The sequence below is a fragment of the Ailuropoda melanoleuca genome, chromosome 12 (assembly GCF_002007445.2).
Source record: "Ailuropoda melanoleuca isolate Jingjing chromosome 12, ASM200744v2, whole genome shotgun sequence".
In the NCBI taxonomy this organism is placed as follows: domain Eukaryota; kingdom Metazoa; phylum Chordata; class Mammalia; order Carnivora; family Ursidae; genus Ailuropoda; species Ailuropoda melanoleuca.
Window position 1 is genome coordinate 17,657,387 of NC_048229.1, and position 23,971 is coordinate 17,681,357.

The 23,971-nt window shown below is 58.3% G+C and overlaps 1 protein-coding gene across 1 annotated transcript in view; it reads left to right on the forward strand.

Moving 5' to 3' along the window:
- Window positions 1-247: 247 nt before the first annotated feature.
- Window positions 248-23,971, forward strand: part of FAM222A (family with sequence similarity 222 member A) — a 54,938-nt gene continuing 31,214 nt past the window's right edge. The window contains 1 exon segment of the mRNA XM_034637997.1: window positions 248-1,306. Coding sequence (XP_034493888.1) covers window positions 744-1,306 — 563 coding nt within the window. The 5' untranslated portion in view covers window positions 248-743.

The window sequence follows — 23,971 nt, forward strand, 5'->3', positions numbered from 1 at the left end:
TCGCGAGGCAGGTCCCGCCTCGCCCCGGCTAGGGGGAGGAGGTTGGAGAGCCGCCCTGCCGGCCTTTGAATTTTGCCGCGAAAAGCGCGCGTGGCGGCCCCCGGCCCCGCCCCCCGCAGGACGCGGCGCCGCGTCACCCTGGTAACCGCCTCTCTGCCGCCGCTGATTGGACTGGACCTCAGGGGGCGGGCGGGGGGCGAGACGCCGCGGCCGCTGCCTGCGCTCGCGTCTGTCAGTCGGGCCGGAGCGGAGCAGCGGGTAGGACTGCTGGGCCGGCGGCTCCGCGGAAAGGCTGCGTGCTCCAGCCGAGGGAGGTGAAGAGCCGGGCCCGCCGCCTGCGGGAGGCGGCGCGCCGCACCTGGGCCTGAGGCGAGGCGAGGCGAGGCGAGGCGCCGGCGCGCGCCAGGCGGCGCGAGGCTGAGCCCCGGGAGCCCCTGCGCGCCGCCAGGGGCCATGGGCGCGTGCGAGCCCGGCGCGCGCCGCTCCTGCTGCAGCTAGCGAGCTCGCACGCCCGGTGTACCGTGCTCTGGGCCGTTCCGACGTCCGCCTTGCGCCACCCGGACTGGTTATTTCGCGGCGCCGAGGCCCCCGGGGCTGCATCCGAGCCTCCGCCGCCCGCTGCCGCCGCCGCGGCTGCCGCTGCTCTCCAGCTTCCCATCCCCCCACACCCAGGGCTCGGAGTAGGAGGAGGAGGGGCCGGTGCGTTCTCGCCGCCGCTCTTTGCAACCTGCGGGGGCCGGTGCATGCCCGGCGAGGAGCCGGGGCTGCTGCAGGTGCGTGCAACCCCGGAGGAGACGACCCCCTCCCACCCCCAGGCGGACCGGGGGGCTGCGAGCCGCCGGCGGGCGGTCGAGCAAGAGGAAGCAACAAAGACAGGCTGCAGCTGGGGCCGGCGAGAGGGGCCGCGGCCTCTGGGCTCCTGGCGCGGGCGGAGAGGGCGCCCCGGGGAGCGGCGCGGGCCGAGCCGCAGCCCTGAGCGGGACCCCGAGAAGGCGCAGCGCCGCCCGCCGGACGCGGTGAGCACAGGCCCCGGCGAGGATGCGCCGCCTGAGCGCCCGCACGGCCCAGGTCCCGGGCGGGCACGACCCACGCTGAGCGGAGAGACCCGCCACCCCCGACTTCGGACGGCGCGGGTCGGTGCCTGGATCACCCTCACCGACAGCGTCCCTTTCCACCCGGAGAGAGACATCGGCCCCCAAGGGGGGCTCCCTCAGGCAGCCTCTGCCACCTCTGCATGGCGGCGACCCGGCGAGCGGAGAGTCGTCGCCGCTGAGACCTGGTGCCCTTCAACGGCCTGGCTGATCTGGTGAGTTCCGCGGGGCGGGGTTCCGGGCTGGAGCTGGGGGCACTCCCTGGCGTCGGGGCAGCCGAATCGGAAATATAGGGGCCCTGAGCTGTTGGGAATCCTGAAGCAGCGGTGCTCCTTGTCCCCCCCCCCCAAAACCCTTTCCCTCACACGCACAACTTGTCTAGACCGGCCAAGCGGCCGGAGTGGAGGTTGGGCGCCCGTTGGGGGACTCCACGGAGCCCCGGGCGAGGCGTATGCCAGAGAGGAAAGGTCACCCCACTCCTAAAGCCAACAGACAAAGGTAGCAGCTCCGTCATCCGAAAATTCCCTGTGAACTCCCGCGTCTTGGAGGGCCAAGGAGGAGGGCATCCAGGATGGAACCCATGGGGTGCTCCCAGACAGCCTCTGAGATCCTCAGGGGACATCAGCTCAGAGGTGGATGTGGAGTCCAGCTACGCAGGTGGCAGCATTTGAGGATTGTGCCCTCCAAGGCTAGATCAAAGCAGGGTCTCCCGTACAGCCCTCATTGCTCAAAAAAGCTCGCGGGGTCGGTGGGTTCCCCGGTGGGGCCACAGTATGACGTCACTGTCAGGTCTCTGACGTCAGTGGAGTTGCCGTGGCGACGCGACTTGCTTTGACCCAGGGCCGGAGGGGGCGGGGTCGTGGTAACCAGGGGCGAGACTGGATGCCTCTGGGTAATGGAGGGGTGAAGACAGATTCCCCCCCCCCACCCTCAACTGCAGTCCTCTGACCTAAATCCCCAGCTCCTCCATGAGGTGGGGGAGGGAAGCAGTGCCAGCTGTCCCTGCTGATGCTCCTCCCCCCAAGGACAGGTGTTCAGCTTTGCCCATATAGCCTGGCACTGCCCGGGGGCTCAGGACTGCCAAACAGAGCAACTTTATGCTTTCAGAGGGATGCTACGGAGGAGACCTCCTTGAACCCCACTATACACCCAGCCAGCGGGGTGAAGTTCCCAGGGTCCCTAGAGAGATATGCCCCCCCCTCCTTAAAAGAGGCCTCTTCCACTCGGGAAAAAGTGTGAGCTCCCCCAGCCAGGGAAGGTGCAGAGGAGCTGCTGCCTCCCACCCCTCGAGTGCAGGGGTTCCCCTGCTGCACAACCCCAAGACGAAGGGCCTTGGCCAAGCCTGGACTCCTGTCTGCCCCACTCTCCTTTTGCCGTTTAAGATGATTTTGACAGGCACAGTGTGGTGCTCATTAAGTGAATGGAAGGCAAATCAGGCCCGTCAGTGCCAAGGTCTGAAAAAAGTGTGTCCCTGCCAGGGGCCGGCTTTGATGGGAGTCAGGCACCAGCCCTGTCTTCCCCACACACCCCCAGCACTGGCCCTGTGCCTTGTGAAGGCCCAGAGAACCCCCAGCCAGTATCCTGCTGCTGGGTTCTTCTGAGTTCCTTCCAGCAATTGCTACTGTTGTCGGATGTGGGTGAAAGTGCTGTGATCACATTTGGCGGTAAAGGTTAGAGAGCTGTGACACTGCTTCGTTGTGGGGTGGGGTGAGAGCAGAGGGAAGTGGGGGAGGTCATTATGAGGAGCCAGGCCCCAGTCTCCATGCAGCCAGCATTTTTTCTCTTCTCCTACCAGGCTCTCTAGCTAGATTAACAGGTCAATAAATATCAGTGGCGCTGCTTTGGGGGGCTTGGCAGGGAGATGATATTTCCAGCTGAAATGGTGTCGTTAAACACACAGGCTTCCAAGGACAGAGCAACAGCAGATGGGGGGAGAAGTGGGAGAGGTGGGCAGAAGGGCTGTTTGCACTGCCTCTCGAAGCTTCCCGGTTTAGAAACAAACCCGGAGTGTGCGCCAGAGATCCGCAAACACAGGCGGTTGGAGGCCCTCCGTGGAGTATTTACACTTCCACAGCCAAAGCGGAGGGAAAGGCTGTCAGAATTGGGCAATTCCTTCTGTTCCCTTCCCTGGGTTTGGCAATAGCATCGGGCGACGAGCAGGAGGGGATGCCAGCTTACCCGGCGTCTCCCCGGGTGCCAGGAATCGCATAGGAGGCTCTCAGGTACTGCCTGGAGTGGCTCATGCACTGTGGCCCATTTTACAGATGAGGAAACAGGCTCAGGGGCTCAGCCAGGCAGCTGCAGGGCTTTGGCTCCGAAGTGCTGTGGCACCATAGTCCCCAGGTGGAGGGGAGGCCTTACACCACTTGTTGGACAGAGCCCTTGCAAGAGTGGGGGGCTGTTGGCTATGGAGGGAGTCTGGCCTTACTAAGATGCCTTCCCACACTGTAACCTGGGTTTGAATCCTGCTTCCCCATTACTGACAGGACACTGTTGAGCAGAGTAGCAACTTTTGTGCTGGCCTTGTGGACAGCCTGCTCCCCTCACCCCAGCACCCCTTTCTCCAGCACTGGGGGAAGGAGGGTGGGGCGTGAAACCCGCCGCCCGAGGGAAGGGTTGAGAGAGCTGGCCCCGAGGCTCCTTGTCATCTGTCCCTCTGGCTTCCTGCAGGAAGGGGTGAGGCTGTACTTACTTACCCCAGGGACCCTCCAGGTGGAGAAGTCAAGGATGTAGATGGGTCAATGGCAACATTAGTAGACATGGCTCCTGACCAGCCTGAACGTTGTCAAGGGCTCCCTAGGAGGGGTGCACTGTGACTCTTGGGACCAATAGGGATTGGCCAGGCAGAGGAGTGCAGAGAGTGTTCTGGGCGTTGGGTGTGGCCTGTGCGTGCTGGGGGTGTGCTGGATGAGGGGAAGGGGTGGCATGGGCGTGTCCTGGAGACTTAGGTGGATGGGACAGGTTGAAGCAGGGGAGAGGATCCAGTTAGGGCTCCCTTAACAGGGATGGTAACCCTGGCCAGTCTCCTCTCTCAAGGTTAGCTCCCACCCACCCCAGTAATCCTTATCACTTGTCTAATTCCACCTAAGCTCGTAAGCTCGCCATCCCCTCTCCCTTCTGAGCCTCACAGTTGCTCTGGCCAGGGCCTGGGCTGGGTTGCTTAACCCCCATTGGTGGGCAGTGGCTCATGGTTAAGAGCCAGGCAATGGAATGGGTCCCCCCTTGTTGGCTGTGTGACCTTGGGTGAGTAGCTTTGCCTCTCTTAGCTTCATCCTCAGAACAGGGCCTTGAATGGTTCTCCCCCTGCCTCCTGGAGCCAAAGATCAAAGACTGCAGGGTAGGCAAGGACCCATCCAGCCGCCCTCGACTGGGTCTCCCCCCACCTGCCCCGGGCACCCCACGTGGTGAGCACACGTGGCTCCCTCCCATCTGAGTTCCTACGGGGCTGGGGCCTGGCCAGCACCCCCGCCCCCTCCACCTTCCAGTCCCTCACAAACCGGAGGAAGCAAGCGGAGCAGCTCATATTCATGAACCGTAATTCAATCAGGCGGCGATTCCTCTGGGCTCGGGGCGGGGGTGAGAACGAGGAGGCGCGCACAAAAGGGCCGCTTTATTACCTCCCGCGGGCCGGGAATTGCTGCTCTCCCCCAGCAGCGGCCGGAGCCTCCTTTATTGTGTTAACCCATTTGCGTGTCAAGAGCTATTGTGCGCTTTCTGCGCCTGGGCCGGGCGGACTGCGGGCGGAGGGCTGCACGCCGGCCGGTCACCTCCGCGGCGCCGCCCACCGCTCTGATTGGTTGCTAAGTGATTTGCATCCAAGGTAATCACTTTTATCTCAGAAGGATGTCGACTATAATTATAAGCTACTGACATCTTTTGAAATCTGCCTAATGACTATTTTAGTCTGCACGGGCTGGGGGTGGGGAAGGGGATTCTGGAGGCTGGGGTGGGCGGGGAGGAGGCTGGAAGGGGGATGGATTCCTTACACCTGGACCATTGATTCGTTAGTTGAGAAATATCGGAGTGCCTACTGCATGCCTCGAACAAAAGAGAGGTTCAGAGATCTGGCTTGCGTTTGTTCGTGTGGGCGGAGTTAGTACCATTTCAGAGATGGGGAAATAGAGGCTTGGAGGAATGAGCCGCCAGCTCAGAATCACGTAGGCAATAGTAAGTGGTTGGAACCGCAGTCTTTCTGACCCCCAGATTCATGTGCTGGCCCCCGGATGAGGCGCAGACAGAAATAATAGCGGTGAGCATTCCTGGGTAGAGGTCACCTGTGTGGTACCTCCCCAGGTGTATGTCATCACTAAGAAATGCACGTGCTGTTACTATCCCATTTTACTGGGGAGGAAATGGGCACAGGGAGGTCACTTCCTTGCCCAAGGTCACAGAGCCAAGAAGGAGCACAAGTATGAAGTCTGTTGGTGGCCAGAAGTGAGGGTGCAGGACGCAGCATGGCCAGTGAGAGGAGGATGAAAGAGTGAGCCTGGGCTCCAGCTAAGCCCTTTTCCACCCCCTGGGTCCACTTGGGTGCTGGGCATTGGGCTGGCCAGTGCACCCTGCTGGCCATCGTCTATGTGGCAGAGCTCTGAGCAATCAGGTGGCCCACAGTCTCCATGGGGAGGAAAAGGAATCTGCAACTAACTCGAATTCTGGTCAGAGCCAGAGCAGGGCTGGAGGAGAAACATAGAGAGGGAAAAACTGACCAGCTGGTCATGGAGGGCTTCCTGACAGAGGGGGCTTTTGCTCTTGGGCCTGAGGACTGGGTGGATCTGCCCAGTGTGGAGTAAATGCTGATGTTGCTGACAGAGGGACTTTGAGATTCAAGGACATGACCAAGAAGGGCAGGGGGAGCTTATAAGAGGGCAGAGGTAAAGGGAGAAAAACTAGGAGAGTATGCAGGGCCTCAAGTGCTGAGCTAAGTACTTGATGTGTCTAGAGGAAGAACAACCTGAAACCAGCAAAGGAATCTGGGGGGTGGGGGTTGATGATCTGGGTGCCGTAGAGGTCAGTCTGGCAACCTTTGCAGGGCCTTGGGAGTTGCAGATTGGGATGGAACCCTGGGCTCCTGCACTCTCACTGGCTGTGTGTCCTCAGGCAAGTCACTTTACCTCTCTGAGCCTCACTTTTCTCATCTGTTCAAGGAAGTAATAGCTGTTTTCTCCCAGGCCTGTGGGTGGGAGGAGTTTGCATGTGCAGAGTGCCCGGGTGAGTTTGAGCCCTTCAGAAGTGGGTGGGCTCACACACAGGCCCCAGCCAGTCACCCTGGCCCCACTGCAAACCAGCATCCCAGCCACAGCAGCTGTTTGGGGCCCTGGGAGCCCCTGCCATTGTGCAGAGGGCACAAGGGACAAAGGGCCTGGGAGGTCAGGGGGTAAGGCCGAGGCTGGCTGTGAACAGGCTCCTGGGGACAGGGACTTAATGATGCAGAGCTTAATGACCCAGAGTCGGGGGGGGGGGCTCCCTTGGAGGAGGAGGAAGAGGAGGAGGGCGGCGGTCCAGCCACCAGCTGTCTGTTCCAGGATTCGCTGCCAAGGCAGGGGCAGCTGCCCCACAGGGTCCAGGCCTGAGCTTGGCACCGGGAGAGGCAGAGGTGGCAGGGCCTTCCAGCCTGCAGTCCCGGGGCCTGCATTTGGAGCTTGGCCCTGTCCCTCAGCATCTGTGCGACCTCCATCTCCTCATCTGTCAGATGGGCCAGGGGTCCACTTTGGAGGGCAGCTGTGAGGCTTGGCAGGAGCCCATAGCAAGTGGGCAGTAAACAGGACCAGCTATTTTTACTCTTTATTCATCCGTTCATTCAGAGAGCTCAGTGCTGTGTGCCAGGCTCCCTGCCAGGTGCTGGGGACGCAAAGATGAACAAGCCCAGTTGCCTTAAAAGGTGCTGAGGCCTCAGACACACCATCCCAGTGCAGTGGGTCGGTCACCACAGTACAAGAATTCATAATGTCCAGGCCCTGTGCCAGGAGCAGGGGGACCGCAGTGAACAAGCCGCATATGGCCCCTGCCCTCTGGGGCCCCAGTCTCTCAAAGCATGCTAGGAAATCAGAGGCAGAAACTATTACTACCCACTGGGGTACCCAGGGAGGGCTCCGTGGAGGAGGAGGAGCAAGGCGAGGAGGCATTTTCAATTGCCAGCTTTGGAGATTTCTGTCGAAACACCTTTGCCTATTATGGGAATCACAGGACACTGCCGGCCTCTGCCGTGCTCCAGACTAAGCTTCCTGCGTTGACATTTTGTTCTCTCATTTAATCCTCCAATGATTGTGGGAAGGGTATTTTTATCCCTGTTGTGTAAGCGAAGAAACTGAGGCTCAGCAAGGTAAAATGACAGCCCAGGGCCACCTGGCAGGTCAGCAAAATCCCCTTGGTTATCCGTGCAAGCTTCTGCCTGTCTTCCTCCTGTGAGGGCGCCGGGCGGGGGGGCGGGGCTCGGAGGATCCCAGGGCAGGGGTGGAGGGGACCCAGTTCTGGGCCAGCTGTTTTCTTTATGAGATGCACGACCTTGAGCAAGTTACCTCCCACCCCAGCCCAGCCTCAGCTGCGTCCTCTCTAAAATGTCAAGGATGGCAAATCTGTGGCAGGCCTGGCTTGCCTTCTACCGCTGTGCCCTTGGCAGACATCGCCAATCAATTGCTGCCCTCTTCACCTGCTGAGTTCTTCCCCTGACCTTGGGTTCTTTCCAGGGCTCTGGGCAGGCAGCTCCAATCAATCAGTGGGGCCTGTGAGCTGAAGCCCGCTTGCCTGCCTGGCGTCGATGAGCTCAGAGGTCACTCCGGCCCATCTCCGTATGGTACCGGAATGAGGGACAGTGGGGGATCTTCTCTGTGGATATATGTGGTTCTACAGTCACAGGAGTGTGAAGTGTAAGAGTCTGGTACCTTCCTCCAGCTCCCAGAGAGACCTGTGTCTGTGTGGCCCAGCGCACGCTCATTTCAAGTGCTCTGGGTGGATTCCAAAAGCTTTCCGCCTGCATAATAACAGCCTTCAGTGAGCTCTTCCTGAGAGCTCGGTCCTTCATGGATACCCTCTCATTCATCATTCTGCACAGCAACTGCAATGTGCCTCTTGGCACCTCTAGGAATAAATCGTAACCCATTTTAGAGATGAGAAAATCGAGGCTCAGAGCCATTAAGCAGAATAAGGTAGTGCACTTTGCTGAGTGGCCGAGCTGACATTCACACTCAGTTCTCCCACAGCCTGAAGCAGGGCCGAGCGTGGCAGGGAGACAGGGTAGGCTTCCTGGAGGAGGTGTTGTTAAAGGCCTTAAAGCCTGGTGGGCTTCTGACAGGCAGAGCTGGACCTTCTAAGAAAGGGACGGGGCCCCCTCTGGGTGAAACGAACAAAATGAGAAGCAGCTCAGAGACAGGCAGGCGGGTGGGAGTGACCTAGTATGGGTCGAGGGACCAGTGTGTGGCTGGATGTGGCTGGAATATGGGGACATGGGGGACTGTGGAAAGAGCCAGGGCTGGTGTTGGCACTTGGACTCCATGATAGGGAACTGTGGCAGCTCTTTGAGCAAAGGAACGTTCCCAGCCCATCTCAGTGTATTTATTGAGCATTTCCTCTAACGCAGGGTGAGGTTAGCTGGTGCTCAGGGCTATTTCTGGCCTATTGGAAGCTTTAGCCTAGAGCAGTGTTGAATGAATAAGCGAACGAATGCTCACTGGACTGACGTGCTCTGACTTCCCAGCGGGCCCCGCTGCGCTGTGGAGAGAGGCCAGAGGCCTGGGGTGGTGGCCGGGGGAGGGAGCCCCGCAGATCCTGGGGCCAGGGCTCCTCCCGGCACTCCACACCTCGCTGCCTGTCCTCACAGCCCCTCCTCGACCTTCCGGCGGGGCTGTCCACGCGCCTGGCGGGCAGCCTGGACCCGGTGCTTGGGGCGATAAAAGATGAAGGTTCGTGACCATTTTTTAACTCAATAAAGGGAGAGACGAGCTGCAGGCTGCAGGCCGGAGATATAATTAGTTCACAGCAGTGGCGCTTTCTTGATTTAGCTTCTGAGAGAACAAGACAAGGATGTTATACCCAATTAGCAGTAACATCCAGTCGGAGCCTCAATAGGTGAGATAACAAGCTATTTTTATGACTTTTCTTTCCCCGCTTGGAAGGGGCGGGGGGGGGAAGGGGGTATCAGGGCCTTATTTCTTTTCATCAGGGAACAATTATTAGCTATCGCAGGATTTCCCAAAGCCAAATGATGCATTTGTTAACCCAAACAAGCAAGGATCCTGGGGTGGCAACTGGGGGGCGAGGGGGAGGCTGGCAGTTTGAGACCAAGTGTAGTAGAAAGGGTGCAGGCCCCTTGCCCCCATTCTCGAAGCCCTCTGAAAAGGGTTCCAAAGGCAGAGCCTGTTGATTTGGCAAGGGCAGCCCGGGCCCCTGAGACATATTCAGTGCCTGCCTTGATTTCCCTACCTGCTTCACGGAGCCAGGAGGAGGTTGGGCCGGTTCCCCTGTGGATGAGGAAGGAACCAGTGCTGCTGGCTCTTGGCAGTTCTGCCTGGCACCATTCTAGACCCTTCTGCCAACTGGGCCAGTGGTTCTGACTCCTCAGCCTCGAACCTGCCATGGCACTCTGCTTGCTGCACCCCCATTATGGCTCATACTGCCCGACCACCCTCCTGCCTGTCCTCGTCCCAGACCCAGTCTCTGGGAGGGCTGAGTGGTGATTAGGCCCTCTCTCTCCCCCCTCATTACTCCCACAGCCAGGGCACCCGGCACTGGCCAAGTCTCTGCTGGGCTGGGAAACCCTGCCAAGCCCCACCCCAGCTGCCTGGCCACACTCCGAGTCCTGGCGAGGGCTGGGGGATGCCCAGAGAGGGAGCTGGCGTGGCTGTCATGACACCCCATCAGCTTGGGCCCCAAGCCCAGAGCAGGTTCCTGGGCCTCCGCCCATCCTGCAGAATCCAGCCCCACCCTGCCCCAAGTCCCATCTCCCTGTCAGTGTGGAACCCCACACTCGAGGTTCAAACAACTGACAAATCCAGCCATGCAAAGTGGGAGTTTAATTGCAAACAGTTTTTATGGATCATGGGCCCATCTGTGCCACCATATGCAAAAGGGAAAAAAAAATCCCCATTTAAAAAAAAAAAATTCTCCCTGCCCCACACCCCAAACTGACTCCAAAAGGAACAGTTGCCAAGGTTTTGCTGGCTGGAGCCAAGCACAGAGCAGGGACCCATCCGGGGGGCTTCCTGCTGAGTGGGCCTGGCGAAGTCAGGGGGCCGGGTGGGACAGGGGTGACTGCTGATCGCCACTCAGTTTGCCTCCGCCAGCTGCCAGCATTTCCATCCCCCCGGGGGTCTTCCACAGCTCCGGGCCTTTGCACATGCCATGTAGCTGTCCAAGGACCCGCTGTCCTTTCGCAGCCACCTCGCTGATGCTGTTTGGCTGGCCTCTACAGCAGGACTTGTCATGCAGTGCGGCTCTCCCCAGCGCTGATAGAAATGTGGGAAAGAGTGATGTCGTGGGGCCCGTAGGATGAGGGACTTCCCTTTCCTGCCAGCAGGATGGGGCTGTCCAGGCCCTACAGATTGCCTTCCTCCAGGTGGTCCATGCCTCCTGCCATGGTGGCCAGCCTGGCTGGGCAGGTGAGCCCCACTCGTGGGGTCGGTGCTCCTCAGACCCTCAGAAGGGGCTTCCTCCCAGGGCCCAAGTGGGCTGGTCATCAGGTGGGTCTGAGAGGACTCATCTCTGAGGCAGCTTGCCAGGGTTCGATTGCTGGGCCACCTCATCCCGACTGGGAGACTTCATTTCTCCCTTGCTGTGCCTTAGTTGCTCCCTCTGTAAAATGGGGAGAAGTCAATGGGATAATGCATCCAAAGTGCATCTGTGTCTATCATAACTTTTCCTTAAGGGAGGGTCTTGGCTTTTGTTCAGTGATATCCTGCCAGGTTTCCCCCCCCCCTTTTTTTTAAGTTTTTTTTATTTGTCAGAGAGAGCAGGCACAGGCCGGGGAAGCAGCAGGCAGAGGGAGAAGCAGGCTCCCCACTCAGCAGGGAGCCTGATGCGGGGCTCAATCCCAGGACCCTGGGATCATGACCAGAGCCGAAGGCAGACTCCACTGACTGAGCCATCCCGGCAACCCTCCTTTTTTTCCTTTTTTAAGATTTTATTCATTTGCATTTGTTGAGAGAGAGAGAGCGAGTGCTTGTGAATGAGTTGGGGGAGAGGGCAGAGGCAGAGGGAGAGAGAGAATCTCAAACAGGCTCCGCATTGAGCACGAATCCTGATGTGGGGCTCGATCTCACAACCCTGAGATCATGACCTGAGCCGAAATCAAGAGTTGGCCGTCCAACCGACTGCGCCCCCCCCCCGGGCGCCCCTCCTCCCAGGTTCCTAATCAGGACACTTGATATATACTGAGTGGACGTGTGAGTGAGTGAGTGAGGTATTTGGAGGACGCTCCAGGAGGAAAGGGGACACAGGCTCTTGGCTGGCCAGAGACTCAGGGTTTTTACACCCTTTCTGTTGGAGTCCAGGAACCAGTCTGCAGCCTGCGGGGGTTAGGAACTCTGTTCTGCAGATGAGGAAAACGGACTCAGACCAAGGCGCTCTCCCAAGGTTGTGCAGCTGGGACTGGAGCACTGATGTGTGACTCTGGCTGACCAAGTCCCTGCTGCTCACGTCGTAGGTGAAGGAGGATAGGCCTGGAGCGGGGATGGGATTTGGCCAAGGTCACATGGCAAAGAAATAGCTGCCAACATTTGTGGGGTCCTTCCTACCCCACATCATAAGATGAGGCACCTGAGGCCCTCCAGCTTCAGAGCCAGGTCGGCCAAATCCCATGCCTCTCCCCTCCTTCCCCCCTCCCTCCCTCTGCCCCAGGTATGCATTCAGGATCCCTGTGCCTATGGGTTTCCCCATCAGCTTCTGAGCTGGGGGCTCAGTGTGTGCCCACAGCCAGGCCCCATGCGGCGGTGGGGTGGGGGGGGCACTTGGTGCAGCCCTCCCGCAACAGGTAGCAGGGGAAAGGGGGACCCCTGGGCCCCGGGCAAGCACAGCCCAGTCAGACCCCTGGCAGGAGCCCAGGCCAGTCACCAGGCAGCCCATTCCCCGCCCGGCAGTGATCACCAGCTCCCGTTGTAATCATTAAAACTATTAGAAGGAAATGTTCGCTTGAAGCAAATGTCAGGCGCCGAGTTGTGCTTTGTAAACGCTCACAATTAATGCCAATCAGGCCCGGAAAAAAGCCGGCCCGGAATCCTGTCTGTTTCGTCTCATTTGTCAGCTGGTGCCGCTCCATGTTGCACATTTTCATACAATTGCTATAAACATAAAAGGGAAACTCCACAGTGTTCCTGGGCGCCCGGATGGTGTGCGCCGACTTAATTACTTGGTATTCCGCTGCTCACTTGGCCGCCCCCGAGCGGGTGGGAGAGAGAGAAGTGGGACTTTGTGCGGCAGGGTGAGGGCTCCTGGAGGTCAGCCAGGGGGATGGGTCAGGCTCCAGGCTTGGGTCTCCCGCCCCACCCTCTGCCGGCCGCACGGCCCACCGGCCCCCCCGAGCCGAGGACGCCCGTAAGATGAGAAAAAACTGCCGAAATATGTTTGCAGCATCCTCAAGCAGAAAAGAGGAAGCGAGAGTCCACCAGACTTGGCCTCGAATCCTGAGTCCCAGTCCTGGAGTGATCCGTCGGGTTTATCGCCCTCCTCCTGTGTGGCTTGCCAGCTGGGCCTCAGTTTGCCCATCTGTGCGTTAGGACTAATAGCCTAGTGGTGAGGCATTCAGGCTTACTGGAGGCTGCGCTAGTCCCCAGGGCACGAGAGGAGTCTCGCGGCTGGAAATGGTGCTGGGATTTGGACCTGGCTCGCCGGGCTCCAGAGCCTGTCGCCGTTATGCCACCCTGCTGCGCCCTCTCAGCGTGGCAGTGGGGTTGAAAGGAGATGTTGGACCTGAGACCCTAGCACACAGTCGGTGCTTTCATAAATAGTACTGTTGTCATCCACCCCCCGCAGAGGGGCTCAGGCAGGAGGGGGCGCAACCTGGCTGAGGGTCAGCACCGGCATACATGGATCTTGCTGGGTAGGGGGGTCTACAGGAGGTGCCGTGCCCCCTCCCTCTCCTGGGGGTTGGACCCACAGGGCTTCCAGGGTGGGGCTTCCCCAGTTACTGCCAGTCTGCCCCTGCGGTGCTGTGTGTTAGGTCCTGCGTCACCTGAGCCCTCAGTAGCCCCAAAGGTGGGCATTGTCTCCATTGTACAGATGAGAAAACTGAGGTCCAGACGGACCTGAGGTTACACAGCTGTGGGCACCTGGAGCCACGTTCAGGTTCACCTGCTCCGAAATCATCTTCCCACCTTCCTAGATGCCTCCCCATTGTGGCCTGGACATGAGGCCTTGCCACACATTATAAACCCACCCCAGCACCCTTTTGAGCTCTCTCACTCTCTGAAGGCGGGGTCTTCTAAGGCCAGGCTGGCTTGGCGGGGACACACCGGCCTTTGTGTAGGCTCGGGTAGGCTCGGGCCAGGCAGGGCCGCCAGCAGAGTGGGGAGAGGGCGGTGCGGCCCAGCCGGCCAGGGATAAATGCTCAGAGCAGGGAATAGAGGCCCCTTTGTGTGGTGCTCAGTGGGGGAGGGGATGCTGCCAGCTGCCACCCTGTGTGACCGGGGAGGCCCAAGCCCTCCACAGAGGTCTGCTGCCACCCCCAGGGGACTGGCCGGGGAGCCTGTCATCTCCCCTGCCGCTACCTTCCACCATGATTTGCCTGCTCTTGTTTCCTGGAACCTCTGGCTGCTAGAGGAGCCAAAGGCAGTCATTAACCCGGTTGGCTGTAGGCCTACTGTGTGCCAGTGCTGGGCCAGACGCTCCAGGAACCCTGCAGGGAAAGGGCAGTAGTCCCATTACAGATGAAGACAGAGGCTCAGAGAGGACAGGGGACTCGTCGTACTCCCAGCTGCTCACGGGGCCAGTATTTGTGGCACTTCAACACCTTTTCTTTCCGTGGAGTTGTTCTTTGTGCCCTGCTGGTCTCGGGTCCCGGGACCCAGGGCTGCAACTTGAGGTGCCCATCTCCGTTGCCCAGGTGGCTTCAAGAAGGCTTCCAGCTGCCTTTGTTCCCTAGGCAGGCACCAGGCATCCATTCTGTCCCTCCGTCGTGCCAGGCTCTGTGCTCGCAGCTGTCGCTTTAGTGGGGATTGAGGACAGGAACTTGTGGGGCGCCACTGTACCCGCTAAACTTTCTGAGTCTCAGTCTCCTTAGCTTCAAAATGGGAATGGAATAGAATCTACCGCTGGGAGCACAGATGAAGTCCTGAGCCGAGAGCCTGTATGTGCTCGGGCTGCGTGAACATGACCTGCACTCTCTGGCATCCCTCCCCTCTCCTGGGAGAGGGAAGAGGACAGGCCAGGGCAGTGTGCAGGTGGCAGGCATGTGGGCTAAGTCTTAGGAGCATAAACACATGGCAGGGGTCCCTGCCACAGCTCCGCTTTACAGAAGGGAAGACCGAGGCTCGGATTACGAAAGCGACGTGGCAAGTGTCCTGAGAACACAGGGAAGGTTGTTTCCCGGAAGGCCCGGCCCTTCATCTCTACCTGACCTCCACCCAGCCCATTGGGCAGCTGTCCACTGTAGACACCGACCAAGTCCCCTCTGTGCTGTGGGAGGCCCAGAACACCGACAGGCAGCCCTAGAGGCCACTTGGCTTCCCACAGCATATCGTAGCAACCTGGGACCCCCGCTCACGCCCACTAGGCCATTCCCTCCTCTGTGCCTTTGTCAGCCTGGGGCTTCCATGGCGACTGCCTTCATTGTTCCCCTTCCCAGCACACACGCTTGCACGCATGCACACACACACCCCAGTACACACGTGCCTCCCTTCTCTGCAGAGTAAGGCCAGCCCTACTCTCCCCTAGTTGTCTTCCATCCCGGTGGGGCTTGGAGTCCCTCTTGGGGTCCCACACCCTGCCTCCTGCCACCAGAGCCCCAAGCCTTTCCACCTCTCCCAGATCTTCTGCCACAGTGTGGCGCATAGTAGGCTGTCTGTGAAGTCCGAGATAGAGACACAGCCCCAGCCTCAGATCCCTGGTTCCCACCCGATGGAGGAAAGGGATACGAAACCCATCAGAGACAAGGCTGCTTGTCCCGGGATGGGACCCAGTGCAGGACACCTGGGGAGCAGGAAGCCCCCACCCCAGCCTACCCTACTCTCCAGAAGGGAGCCGACCCTTCCACACCCGGACTGCTCCCGAAATCTCCGCCGTGTTATTTCAATCCGGCCAAGGCGAGGCAGGGCCTTCACGGATGGGGAAGGAGCCTCAGGAAGGCAGATACTGGCTCAGCCACGCAGTTTTTGAGGGCAGAGCCTGGTCCGAGCCTCAGACCATGCGACCTCAAAGCCCGTGCACTTCTCCGGGGTGGAAAACTCAGGTGCCCACAGGGGCAGAGCAGGTGATGTGAGGAACAGAGCAGCTGCCGCTGGGCCTCATGGGAGTGTGGGCTCAGAGGTTCCAGAGCCGCCAGTTTTACTTTGTTTTCAAGACCAACCAGACAATGAGAATTTGGGGTGAAATTTTAGTTTTTCTTGTCGTTTTAATATCGGCAACCATGTCACAATTTTTTTTTTCTTTTTTAACTGCAGCAAACAGGGCAAAGAAAAGATGTTTGTGGGTGGGATTTTGCGCCCTTCAGGGATATGGTGTTTTCTGGGCGGAGAGCGTGAGGTGAGTCCCAGGATGTCACTCCTTCTCCGTCCCCAGCCAGCAAGAGCCCCCAGAACCCAGCGGCAGCTCCATGCACCCCTCGAGACACCCCCAGACGCCGCCTTCCCTGCCAGAGGCAGGAGGCAGGGCCCAGAGCCCCACGAGGGCACCACCCAAATAGCTATAATCAGCAGCCTCGCCAAGACTTCAAACTCACCCAATTATCCTGCGAGGGAAAAAAAAACACAAAATGAAAACAAATTAACATGTTTGCATAGAAGCTGCCGCAGCAACAGACACAGCCGTGCGCGCGCACATGCCGGCGCGTGTCCCAGCAGGGCCCTGAGCCACCGCCGCTGCCGCCCCCTCCCCAGGCCCGGCACCCCCTGGCAAGGCTGAGCTGGGCCTTGCCAGTCTGTGCCCACTGCCCTGAGCCAAACCGTGCCCTAGGCCCAGCGACCTGACCAGGCCCTGTCTCAGTCCACCAGCCTTCAGGTTTTTCTCACTCTTTTTCTTTTTCCAATTTAATAACACGCCCAAACCTGACCAGGCCTGTCTCAGTCCACCAGCCTTCAGGTTTTTCTCACTCTTTTTCTTTTTCCAATTTAATAACACGTGAAATTCATTGTGTGCCACAATTCAACCTCATTGTACTGTGCCCTTCCTTCCGATGGGGACATAAGCACAAAGAGGTTAGTTGACCTGCCCAAAGCTGCACAGCCGGTGAGTGGAAGAGCCAGGGTTTAAAGCCAGATAGGCCAGCTCCAGAGTCCTCGCTGTAACCGCGACCCCTCTGTGGCTCCCTCTGTTCTGCCGATGATGTGCCAAGACCTCAGCCTGGCCTTCAAGACCACTACCCCCACCCCATGTTCTCTTCGACGGAAGGGCTGTGGTGGTCGTGATCACCGAGCCACATGGATATGGGTTCAAATCCCTGTTCACCAGTCCCTTACTGGATGGCTTTGGGCAAGTGGCTTCACCTCTCCGTGCCTCCGTTTCCTCCCCGGAAGATTGGGATGATAATCGTCTCTACCTCAGGAAGTTAGAAGATTCAGTGGGTGAACGACTGTGAAGTACTGCCTCTGGCATCTGCCTGTGGGCTGGGGTTCCTCTGCAGAGTACCCTCACACCCCCACACTGCTGTCCAGTGAGCCCCACAAGGCCTGGCTCAGAGACACAGTAAGCCCACCAGCTGACTGCTCTGTGTGGTTCCTGAGCACACGGTCAAGGGGCTGAGATGCTCCCCCTTCCTCCTGGGAATGACTTCTTCCCTGGGCTCCCCTGAAGCCCCATCTGACCAGGGTGGGGGTTGCTGGGCACGTGCCTTATCGTCCCTGCTGTGTCTGAGGCTCTGGGTCCCTGTAGCCCCCCACCGCAGGTGGTGCTCAGGCAAGGTGTTGTGGAGGGAGCCACTCCCACTCTCACCTGGGCGCACGTGGGGCTTGTCCCCAAGAGTTGAGGATAAGCTGTGCTGGAAGGAGTTGGGGGTTTAAGTCTTGAAGCTCAAGGATCCCCAGGCCAGGGCCGCGTGTACCTCCCAGTCCCCTCACCCTGCTTGCATGGCCATGGACACATCCCTTCACCTCTTGAAGCCCCTTGCTGTCCTCTCTGGCCCTTGACAGTGAAAGCTGAGGGTGGGCGTTGCCAGCACAGTGGGCCCCCAGTGAGTGCGGGATTGCAGGAGCTAGGAGGGCTCCACCGAGGAAGTGACCGCACTCTGTGTACACGTCCTCCAGCTTCGTCCTCACCATGGCCGGGTGGCAGAGGTGCTGTTTCCAGCCCCATTTTTCACATGGAGAAACTGAGGCCTGGTGACTTCCTCAAGAGAGTCCTGCTGGAAGTGGCAGAGCCAGGGTTCTGGGTTTGTGCCTTAGCCTTCCTGGATACTGCTGGTCAGGGACTAAAGCAGGCAGCACCGTGCAGCTCTGGGGGCTGAGGCCCAGTAGGACACTGTCCAGGTGGTGGTGATAGAAGGCTAACTTCGTGGCACTCAGGGCAGCCCCTTTGGAAACAGCCTCTCGGCCTGCAGTCATGCCAGGGCCAGGGTGGTGTCCGGGGGAGGTGACCCAGTGCTGATGGCCATAGTGACCTGTGGGACACTGGGCGCCCACTTGGAATCCCAGCTTTCCCTTGGCATGGCTCTGCCACGGGCTTCAGCGTGTAGCAGACCTGGCTTCACGTCCAGACGTCACCAGGTGGCCTTGGACCAACCCCGGGCCTCTCTGAGCCTCTGCTTGCCCCTGGAGAATGGGAGGTGTGGCCATGCCCGCACATCTCAGGATGGGCTCGAGGCTGGGTGAAGCAGCCCCCTGCCCAGACCTCTTGAGTAAGGAACCCTCCCCCTTCCCTCTTACAGAAGCTTCCCAGCCCTTGAGCCTCCATGACACCCCTAAGGGTGGGGCTCGCATTGCCACCCAGCCTGCGTCCCACACCCACCTGCGTTGTCGAGCACACACTTGGTTCCCCGGGGTCCCCTGTGTTCCAGATGTGCAGAGGGGTTGATAGGACTGAAGCAGTAGGTACACTGTGCAGTGAAATGAGGGAGAGACCCCAGGGGCCTGGGCAGGTGACTAAGAGGAGAGCTGTGAGCTCTGGGCTGCACAAACTGGTCGGGAAAGAAAGGCTCAGTGCATCCCTCTGTTCAACGGGATTTACTGAGCATCTCCTGTGTTCCCGGCCTTGGTGTAGAAAGAGCCTAGAGATGGGTCTGTGAGGCCCCAGGCTCCGCCGCCTCCCTGCCGTGCACCTCTGGGCAAGCCACAGTCTCTCCGGACGCAGCCTTCGCGCAGAGGGTGGTGGAGAGGGTCGCCGGAAGTTGACATTGCGTACCGAGTGGTTGAGAGCCCTGGAGTCACACACGGAGGTTCATCCCCCACCCCACCTCTTGGGGGTAGGGTAAGAGCCGGCTCCTGTGGCTGTCGTGGAGCTCTGTGTGGCAGGGGACACCTGCCCAACCTTCTGAGGCAGAAGCTGGGGGCTGGTGGGGTGTAAGAAGTAGGGAAAATGTCCTTTTTCCTCCCCCATTACAAAAATGAAATGCATCTTTTAGTATTTGGAAACAAGTCTGATGAAGAAAAATTCAGCCGTCATCCCACTGCCCAGAGCTCAGCACTTGGTCTCATGCCGAGGACTTTCTTCCCAGGTGTTGGGCATTCGGGGAGTGTCTGGTTTCGTCTTGTGGAGGTGACTGTCCTGGTCAGGTGGCGCTTGTGTGAGTAGGTGGGTGGACAAGACCAAGCCCAGGCTTCTCCCGGAGGAAGGGCCCACTCCATGCTAAGTCTGTCCTGGGCCCCGCAACGATCAGCGCATTCCGGCCTGGGCTGCTGGGAGCCACCTGCCCGCCCACCCGCCTGCCCGCCCGGCAGCCCATTGTCTGGCATGTGGGGGCTCGGAGCAGCCGTTGTTCCGCACACATCTGATCCTGTCTTTTCCACATCAGATCATTTGTAACCGTCACCAGGCAATCGGGCCCATCGCTGATTCAATCTCGGCTTTGTGCTGTCACAGCTGTTTTTCCGCGCCGGGCTGATTTTGAAAGGAGGCCCATCTTCTAGGCCCTCTCCTCAGAAGCAGGGGGAGGGGTTGGGGGTCTTTATGTGTGTGTCTGTGTGTGTATGTGTGTGCACATCCTCCCCCTCCCAGCAGCCCCCCCACGCACACACGCAGGCCTCTGCCTCTCCTCACTGAGAGCAGAATTTGGAATGAGGTGCACAGACAAGGGCCCTGGGGCCCCACCCCATCCCCTACCACCTGCCCACCCCAGGCACCTGTGTGCCCCAGTGTGCAAACACGAGTCTGTGCTCTGTTAGAAGATTCAGATGCTAAACTATTCATCAATAAGGTCATTTCAGAGTGGTAATGACACTGAAGGAACTGTAGCCATGATGGGATAGTGGCTGGAGCAGTCAAGGAGGACCTCTTGGAGGAGGTGATGTTTGAGTTGCAGTGTGAATGAGGAGTTAGAGCTGGCATGGAGAGCGCCACCCCTTCTTACCTGAGATGTCCTGTATGGGTAAGATCTACCCCAGCTTTCAAAGACTTAGTGTGGGGAAAAAACATAAGATATCTCATTAGTCATTTTTAAATATCGATTACATGTTGAAGTGATACTATTTTAGATACATTAGATCAAAAAAATACGTTAGTAAACGTAATTTTCCAGGGCACCTGGCTGGCTCAGTCATGACAGCGTGTCTCTCTTGATCTCAGCATTGTGAGTTCGAGCCCCACGTTGGGTGGGGAAATTACTTAAAATTTTTAAAAACAAACAAAAAGACATAATTTCCCTTGTGGGTACTAGAAAATTTGTAATTACGTTGTATTTCTACCCAAGAGCCCCGGGGCAGAGTATTTAGATGGAGACAACCGGGAGTGCAAAGGTCCTGGGATGAGCCCAAGGTTGGCTGGAAGATCAGGATAAACGAGGGGAGAGGGACAGTGTGGGCAGGGAGTGGAGAAGGGGTTCACAGCCTTAGAGGACATTGTTAGAAATGCCATGGAAGCCAGTGGGGGAGTTTTGAGTGGAGAAGGAGGTGAGTTCCACATGGAAGCCCAGCCAGGCCCCTGCAGAGTGGAGAGTAGCACGAACAGGCCCTGGGACGCTGGGACATGATGACGCACGTGGTCAGAGCACGGGTCTGTAGTGGAAGAGTTGCGGGAAGGACCCGCTGGAGGGCTGGCTGGACCAGACTTGCTCCCCTCCGCTCCTGGATTTCAAAGCCTCTGGGCCTTCTCATGCCCCTGCCTCCCCCTCCACCCACCCTCACCTGCCCTGGCCACTCTCTCCTCCCTGAGCAACTGCTCCCTGTCGCGGCTAAGAATTTACAGTACAACCAGCTCCTTGCCCTCAGGTGGTCAGTGGTTGAGACCCCTTTCCAAAAAGTTACTTTAAAAAAACACATACACACCCACAGTAGGGATGGAGAATCACTGAAGAAAAACTAGAAATAGAAACACAAAGAAGAACCAAACTCCCCAGAGATAAACACAGTCCCACAGCCATCCTGGAGCAGAGCCGGGTTTGAACCCAGGTGGTCCGGCCCCAACATCCCAGTGCTAAGATCATGGTGCCCTGTGGACAGGTGATGGGGGCTTAGAGACACTGCACCCCAGCTAAGAGCAAAGGACACCTGGCCCACACACAAGTGGGGCGTGGCTCTGGGGGCTTGACATGTATATAAGTATGTTGATGGTGTTGTTGGGCCAGAGCGCCCTGTCCTGTTTCCCTGCCCCCTGCCCCGAAGGCTCTACTCCTTTCTGTTCTAGCCTGATCCTCTAAAGCATCTGTTGATCTTTGGCTTCTGGTTCAAAGTCAAGACCAGCCCTCCCCTCAGCCCACCCTGCCCACCTGGGCTTCTGTCTCCTAAGCATTCCTGGCCTTCCTGCCCTGGGCCTAGTTTTCTTCCCTTCCTCTCTCTGCTTGGGGTCTAAGGGCCCAGGCCCACCTTTCTGCTGGGTTTCCCTGCCCCCTCCACCAACTAACTGCCTGCCCTGCAGCCCTGGACAGCCCCATCCCCGGCCTCTGTTTCCTCACGTGTACACAGACCATAGTAATCCTCTCTTTCTTTGGGTTGTGGGGTGGGTTAAATGAGGTGATGTCTGTAAAGTGCTGAGCCCGTGGGAACACTAAAAATAAAAACCAGCTCCTGTTATTGCTCTGATCATTAGATTTTCTCCTTCCCCGTCACTGGGTTAACCCTGAACTGTAGGGTGCAAGGATCTGGGGGTGCAGGGGGATAGGTGAAAGGATAGGTGGGGGCACCCAGCTCCACAATGGGTCTCACCTTCGCCCTTTGCACAGTGTTCCCCCTTTTGGACCCATTACCCTGGAGTCATCTGGTAACACCCAGTATCATTTTGGTCTCCACTTGTATGTTGCTCCTCCACGAGGTTCCGTGACCTCCAACAAAAATACTGGGTTGGGTCCTTTCTGTTGATGACATCAGTATGTTGATACCCAGCTTCACCCCTTGGCTGGAAGGTGAAAAGGGAGATTTGGCTGTCTCTTAAGTCCAGGCCAGGACCAGGGGAAGAATAAGTGATTTCTACAATCGTGCCATCCACCCCCCACTTCCTATCTTGGGATCTGGCTCTCAGGGAGTGGAAGCTGGATGGGGGGGGGTCTGAGATTGGGGGCCTTTGCTCCCCAAGCTAGGGCTTCCATTTTCATGAGAATGAGCCCTGCCCCATTCACTCCCTAGGCCTCCTGGGTGGCCCTTGGTTCTGGGAGAGGGCCAGCCAGGTCTGATGCCAGCAGCATCAACTGCCGCCTCACCCCATCATGAGAGAGAGCAGTTTTCAAGCCCTCCTGTGAGCCCTCCATCCACCCAGCACCTGCTCTCAGCATTTCCCGGCCCTGAACCAGCACTTGTCCTCAGAGGTGGGTCTTGCTTGCCTCCTTGAGCTTGGGCTCCCTGCCCCTGTTCCCTCTGCCTTGGTGACCCTGCCTGGCCTTAACACAGACGGGGTGCTCTTAGTTACTCACCGAGAGGGTTTCTTCTCCCTCCTGGAGCTGCTTCAAGTTCTTCACACTCCCCAGTTTTTTTCAAGTCTTCCTATGCTTGCGTGCGCAGTCCTCTGCTTTGGACCCCTTCTCCCGCATCTTCACCTGGCTGTTTACTACCTACCTGCTGATGGTAATCACAGACGATACTAATAACAGCTACCACTTGGTCAGGTACTAGGACAACCCTGGCACCTTTCTGGTACAATCGGTGGTACAACCCCTTGTACAATCCATGGAATTAACCCGTTTTTCAGAGGAGGAAACTGAGTCTCAGCCGGATGTGCCCTAGGCGTCAGAGTTAAGGGATAAATCTCAGATATTGGGATCCAAAGACTGGAACGATATCGTTAGCCCTCCTTATGACGGCAGCAGAGCTGTCCTTTGATCATGACATCCCTAGGCTAGGTAGGGTGGCCCCATCATGGCTACCACTTGTCTCCTTGCCTTGTAATTGCCCCTCTGATGCCCCCTCCACTCCGTCAGGGTCTGTTACTGCCTCAGCCTCTCACACACAGTAGGTGCTTAATTTGTTACGTCTCCAGAGGTTGGAGTGCTAGCGGCCCAGGGCAGATAACGCCGAGATTAGTTCCCATGGCAACTGACGTCACTAGGCTCCCAGGCTCGGCCCTGCCCCTTTCTCCAGGGCACTTGCACTGGGAGCTGGCCGTGGTGCTGAAGGGCTCAGGCGAGCTGCCCGCCCCTGGCAGCCACTGTCTCAGCCCGGCCTTGTGCTTCTGGCCCATCCTTCCTTCAGGAGATGATTTCCTGGGAGCCCCCTGTGCACTGGTCATAGCACCGTGAACCCAAGGAGGAGGGATCAGAGAGAGCCGCATGAGGAACTCCATTAATTCGATTATTGATCAAATGTTTATCAAGAACCTTGCATGTCTCTGAGAAGCCCTTGCGGAACCTGGGCTTCAGTTGAAAGTCAGGTAGAATTTCAAGGAGTGGGTAGAGACTCAGGATGGGGGCAAGCAGAAGGGATTCCACAGGCCTGCAAGTGTGGCAGTGAGAAGCTCGTGCCCACCTCAGGGCTCCAGCTGTGGCAGCCTGCCCTCTGGCATTCGTGATTATTAGTTCAGTTTTTGGTCTCTCCTGATGGCCCAGAACTACCCGCATGTCTGGCTCCAGTACCCGCTGCAGGTCTGGGCCCAGACTGAATGGAAAGTTCTTGCCTCCCAAGCCCAGGTTTGGCGTCTCTGCCAGGTATGCTTTGTGGCCATATTTGCACTTTAGAGGGACCTCTGGCCCCGCCGGGGTGGGGATGGATGTGGCAATAATCCTGGTGGTAGATGAGGCCTCCTGTTGAAGGGGGCAATTGCCCCTCCACCCCGACCTTTAAAAAAATAAAAGAGTGAAAATCCCCTTCTGGTGCTGCGGCCCAAATGGCAGTGGGGAAATAATCACTTTTCACAGACCCCTTATCCACAGCCCATCCCTGCGCCAGTTTAATCAGCAGTGGCGGTGTGACTTGAAGATTCCCGGGCTTGAGAGATCAGGAGAGGGGTTAAAGAAAATTACCCTCACCTCCTCCATGCTAATGTAATCTCTAACCAGATCTGCCTAGCTGCAGCTCAAATTGCTTTTTAGATTAACATTTAATTATTAACAGGGTCCCCTGGAAAGGCCTCAGGCTCAGAACAGGAATGGGGGAGGGAGTGGCAGGAGGGGGATGGGGGTGGGCTTCTACTCTGGCTGCCTTGCAGAGAGACAGAGTCGGATGGGGGGTGGC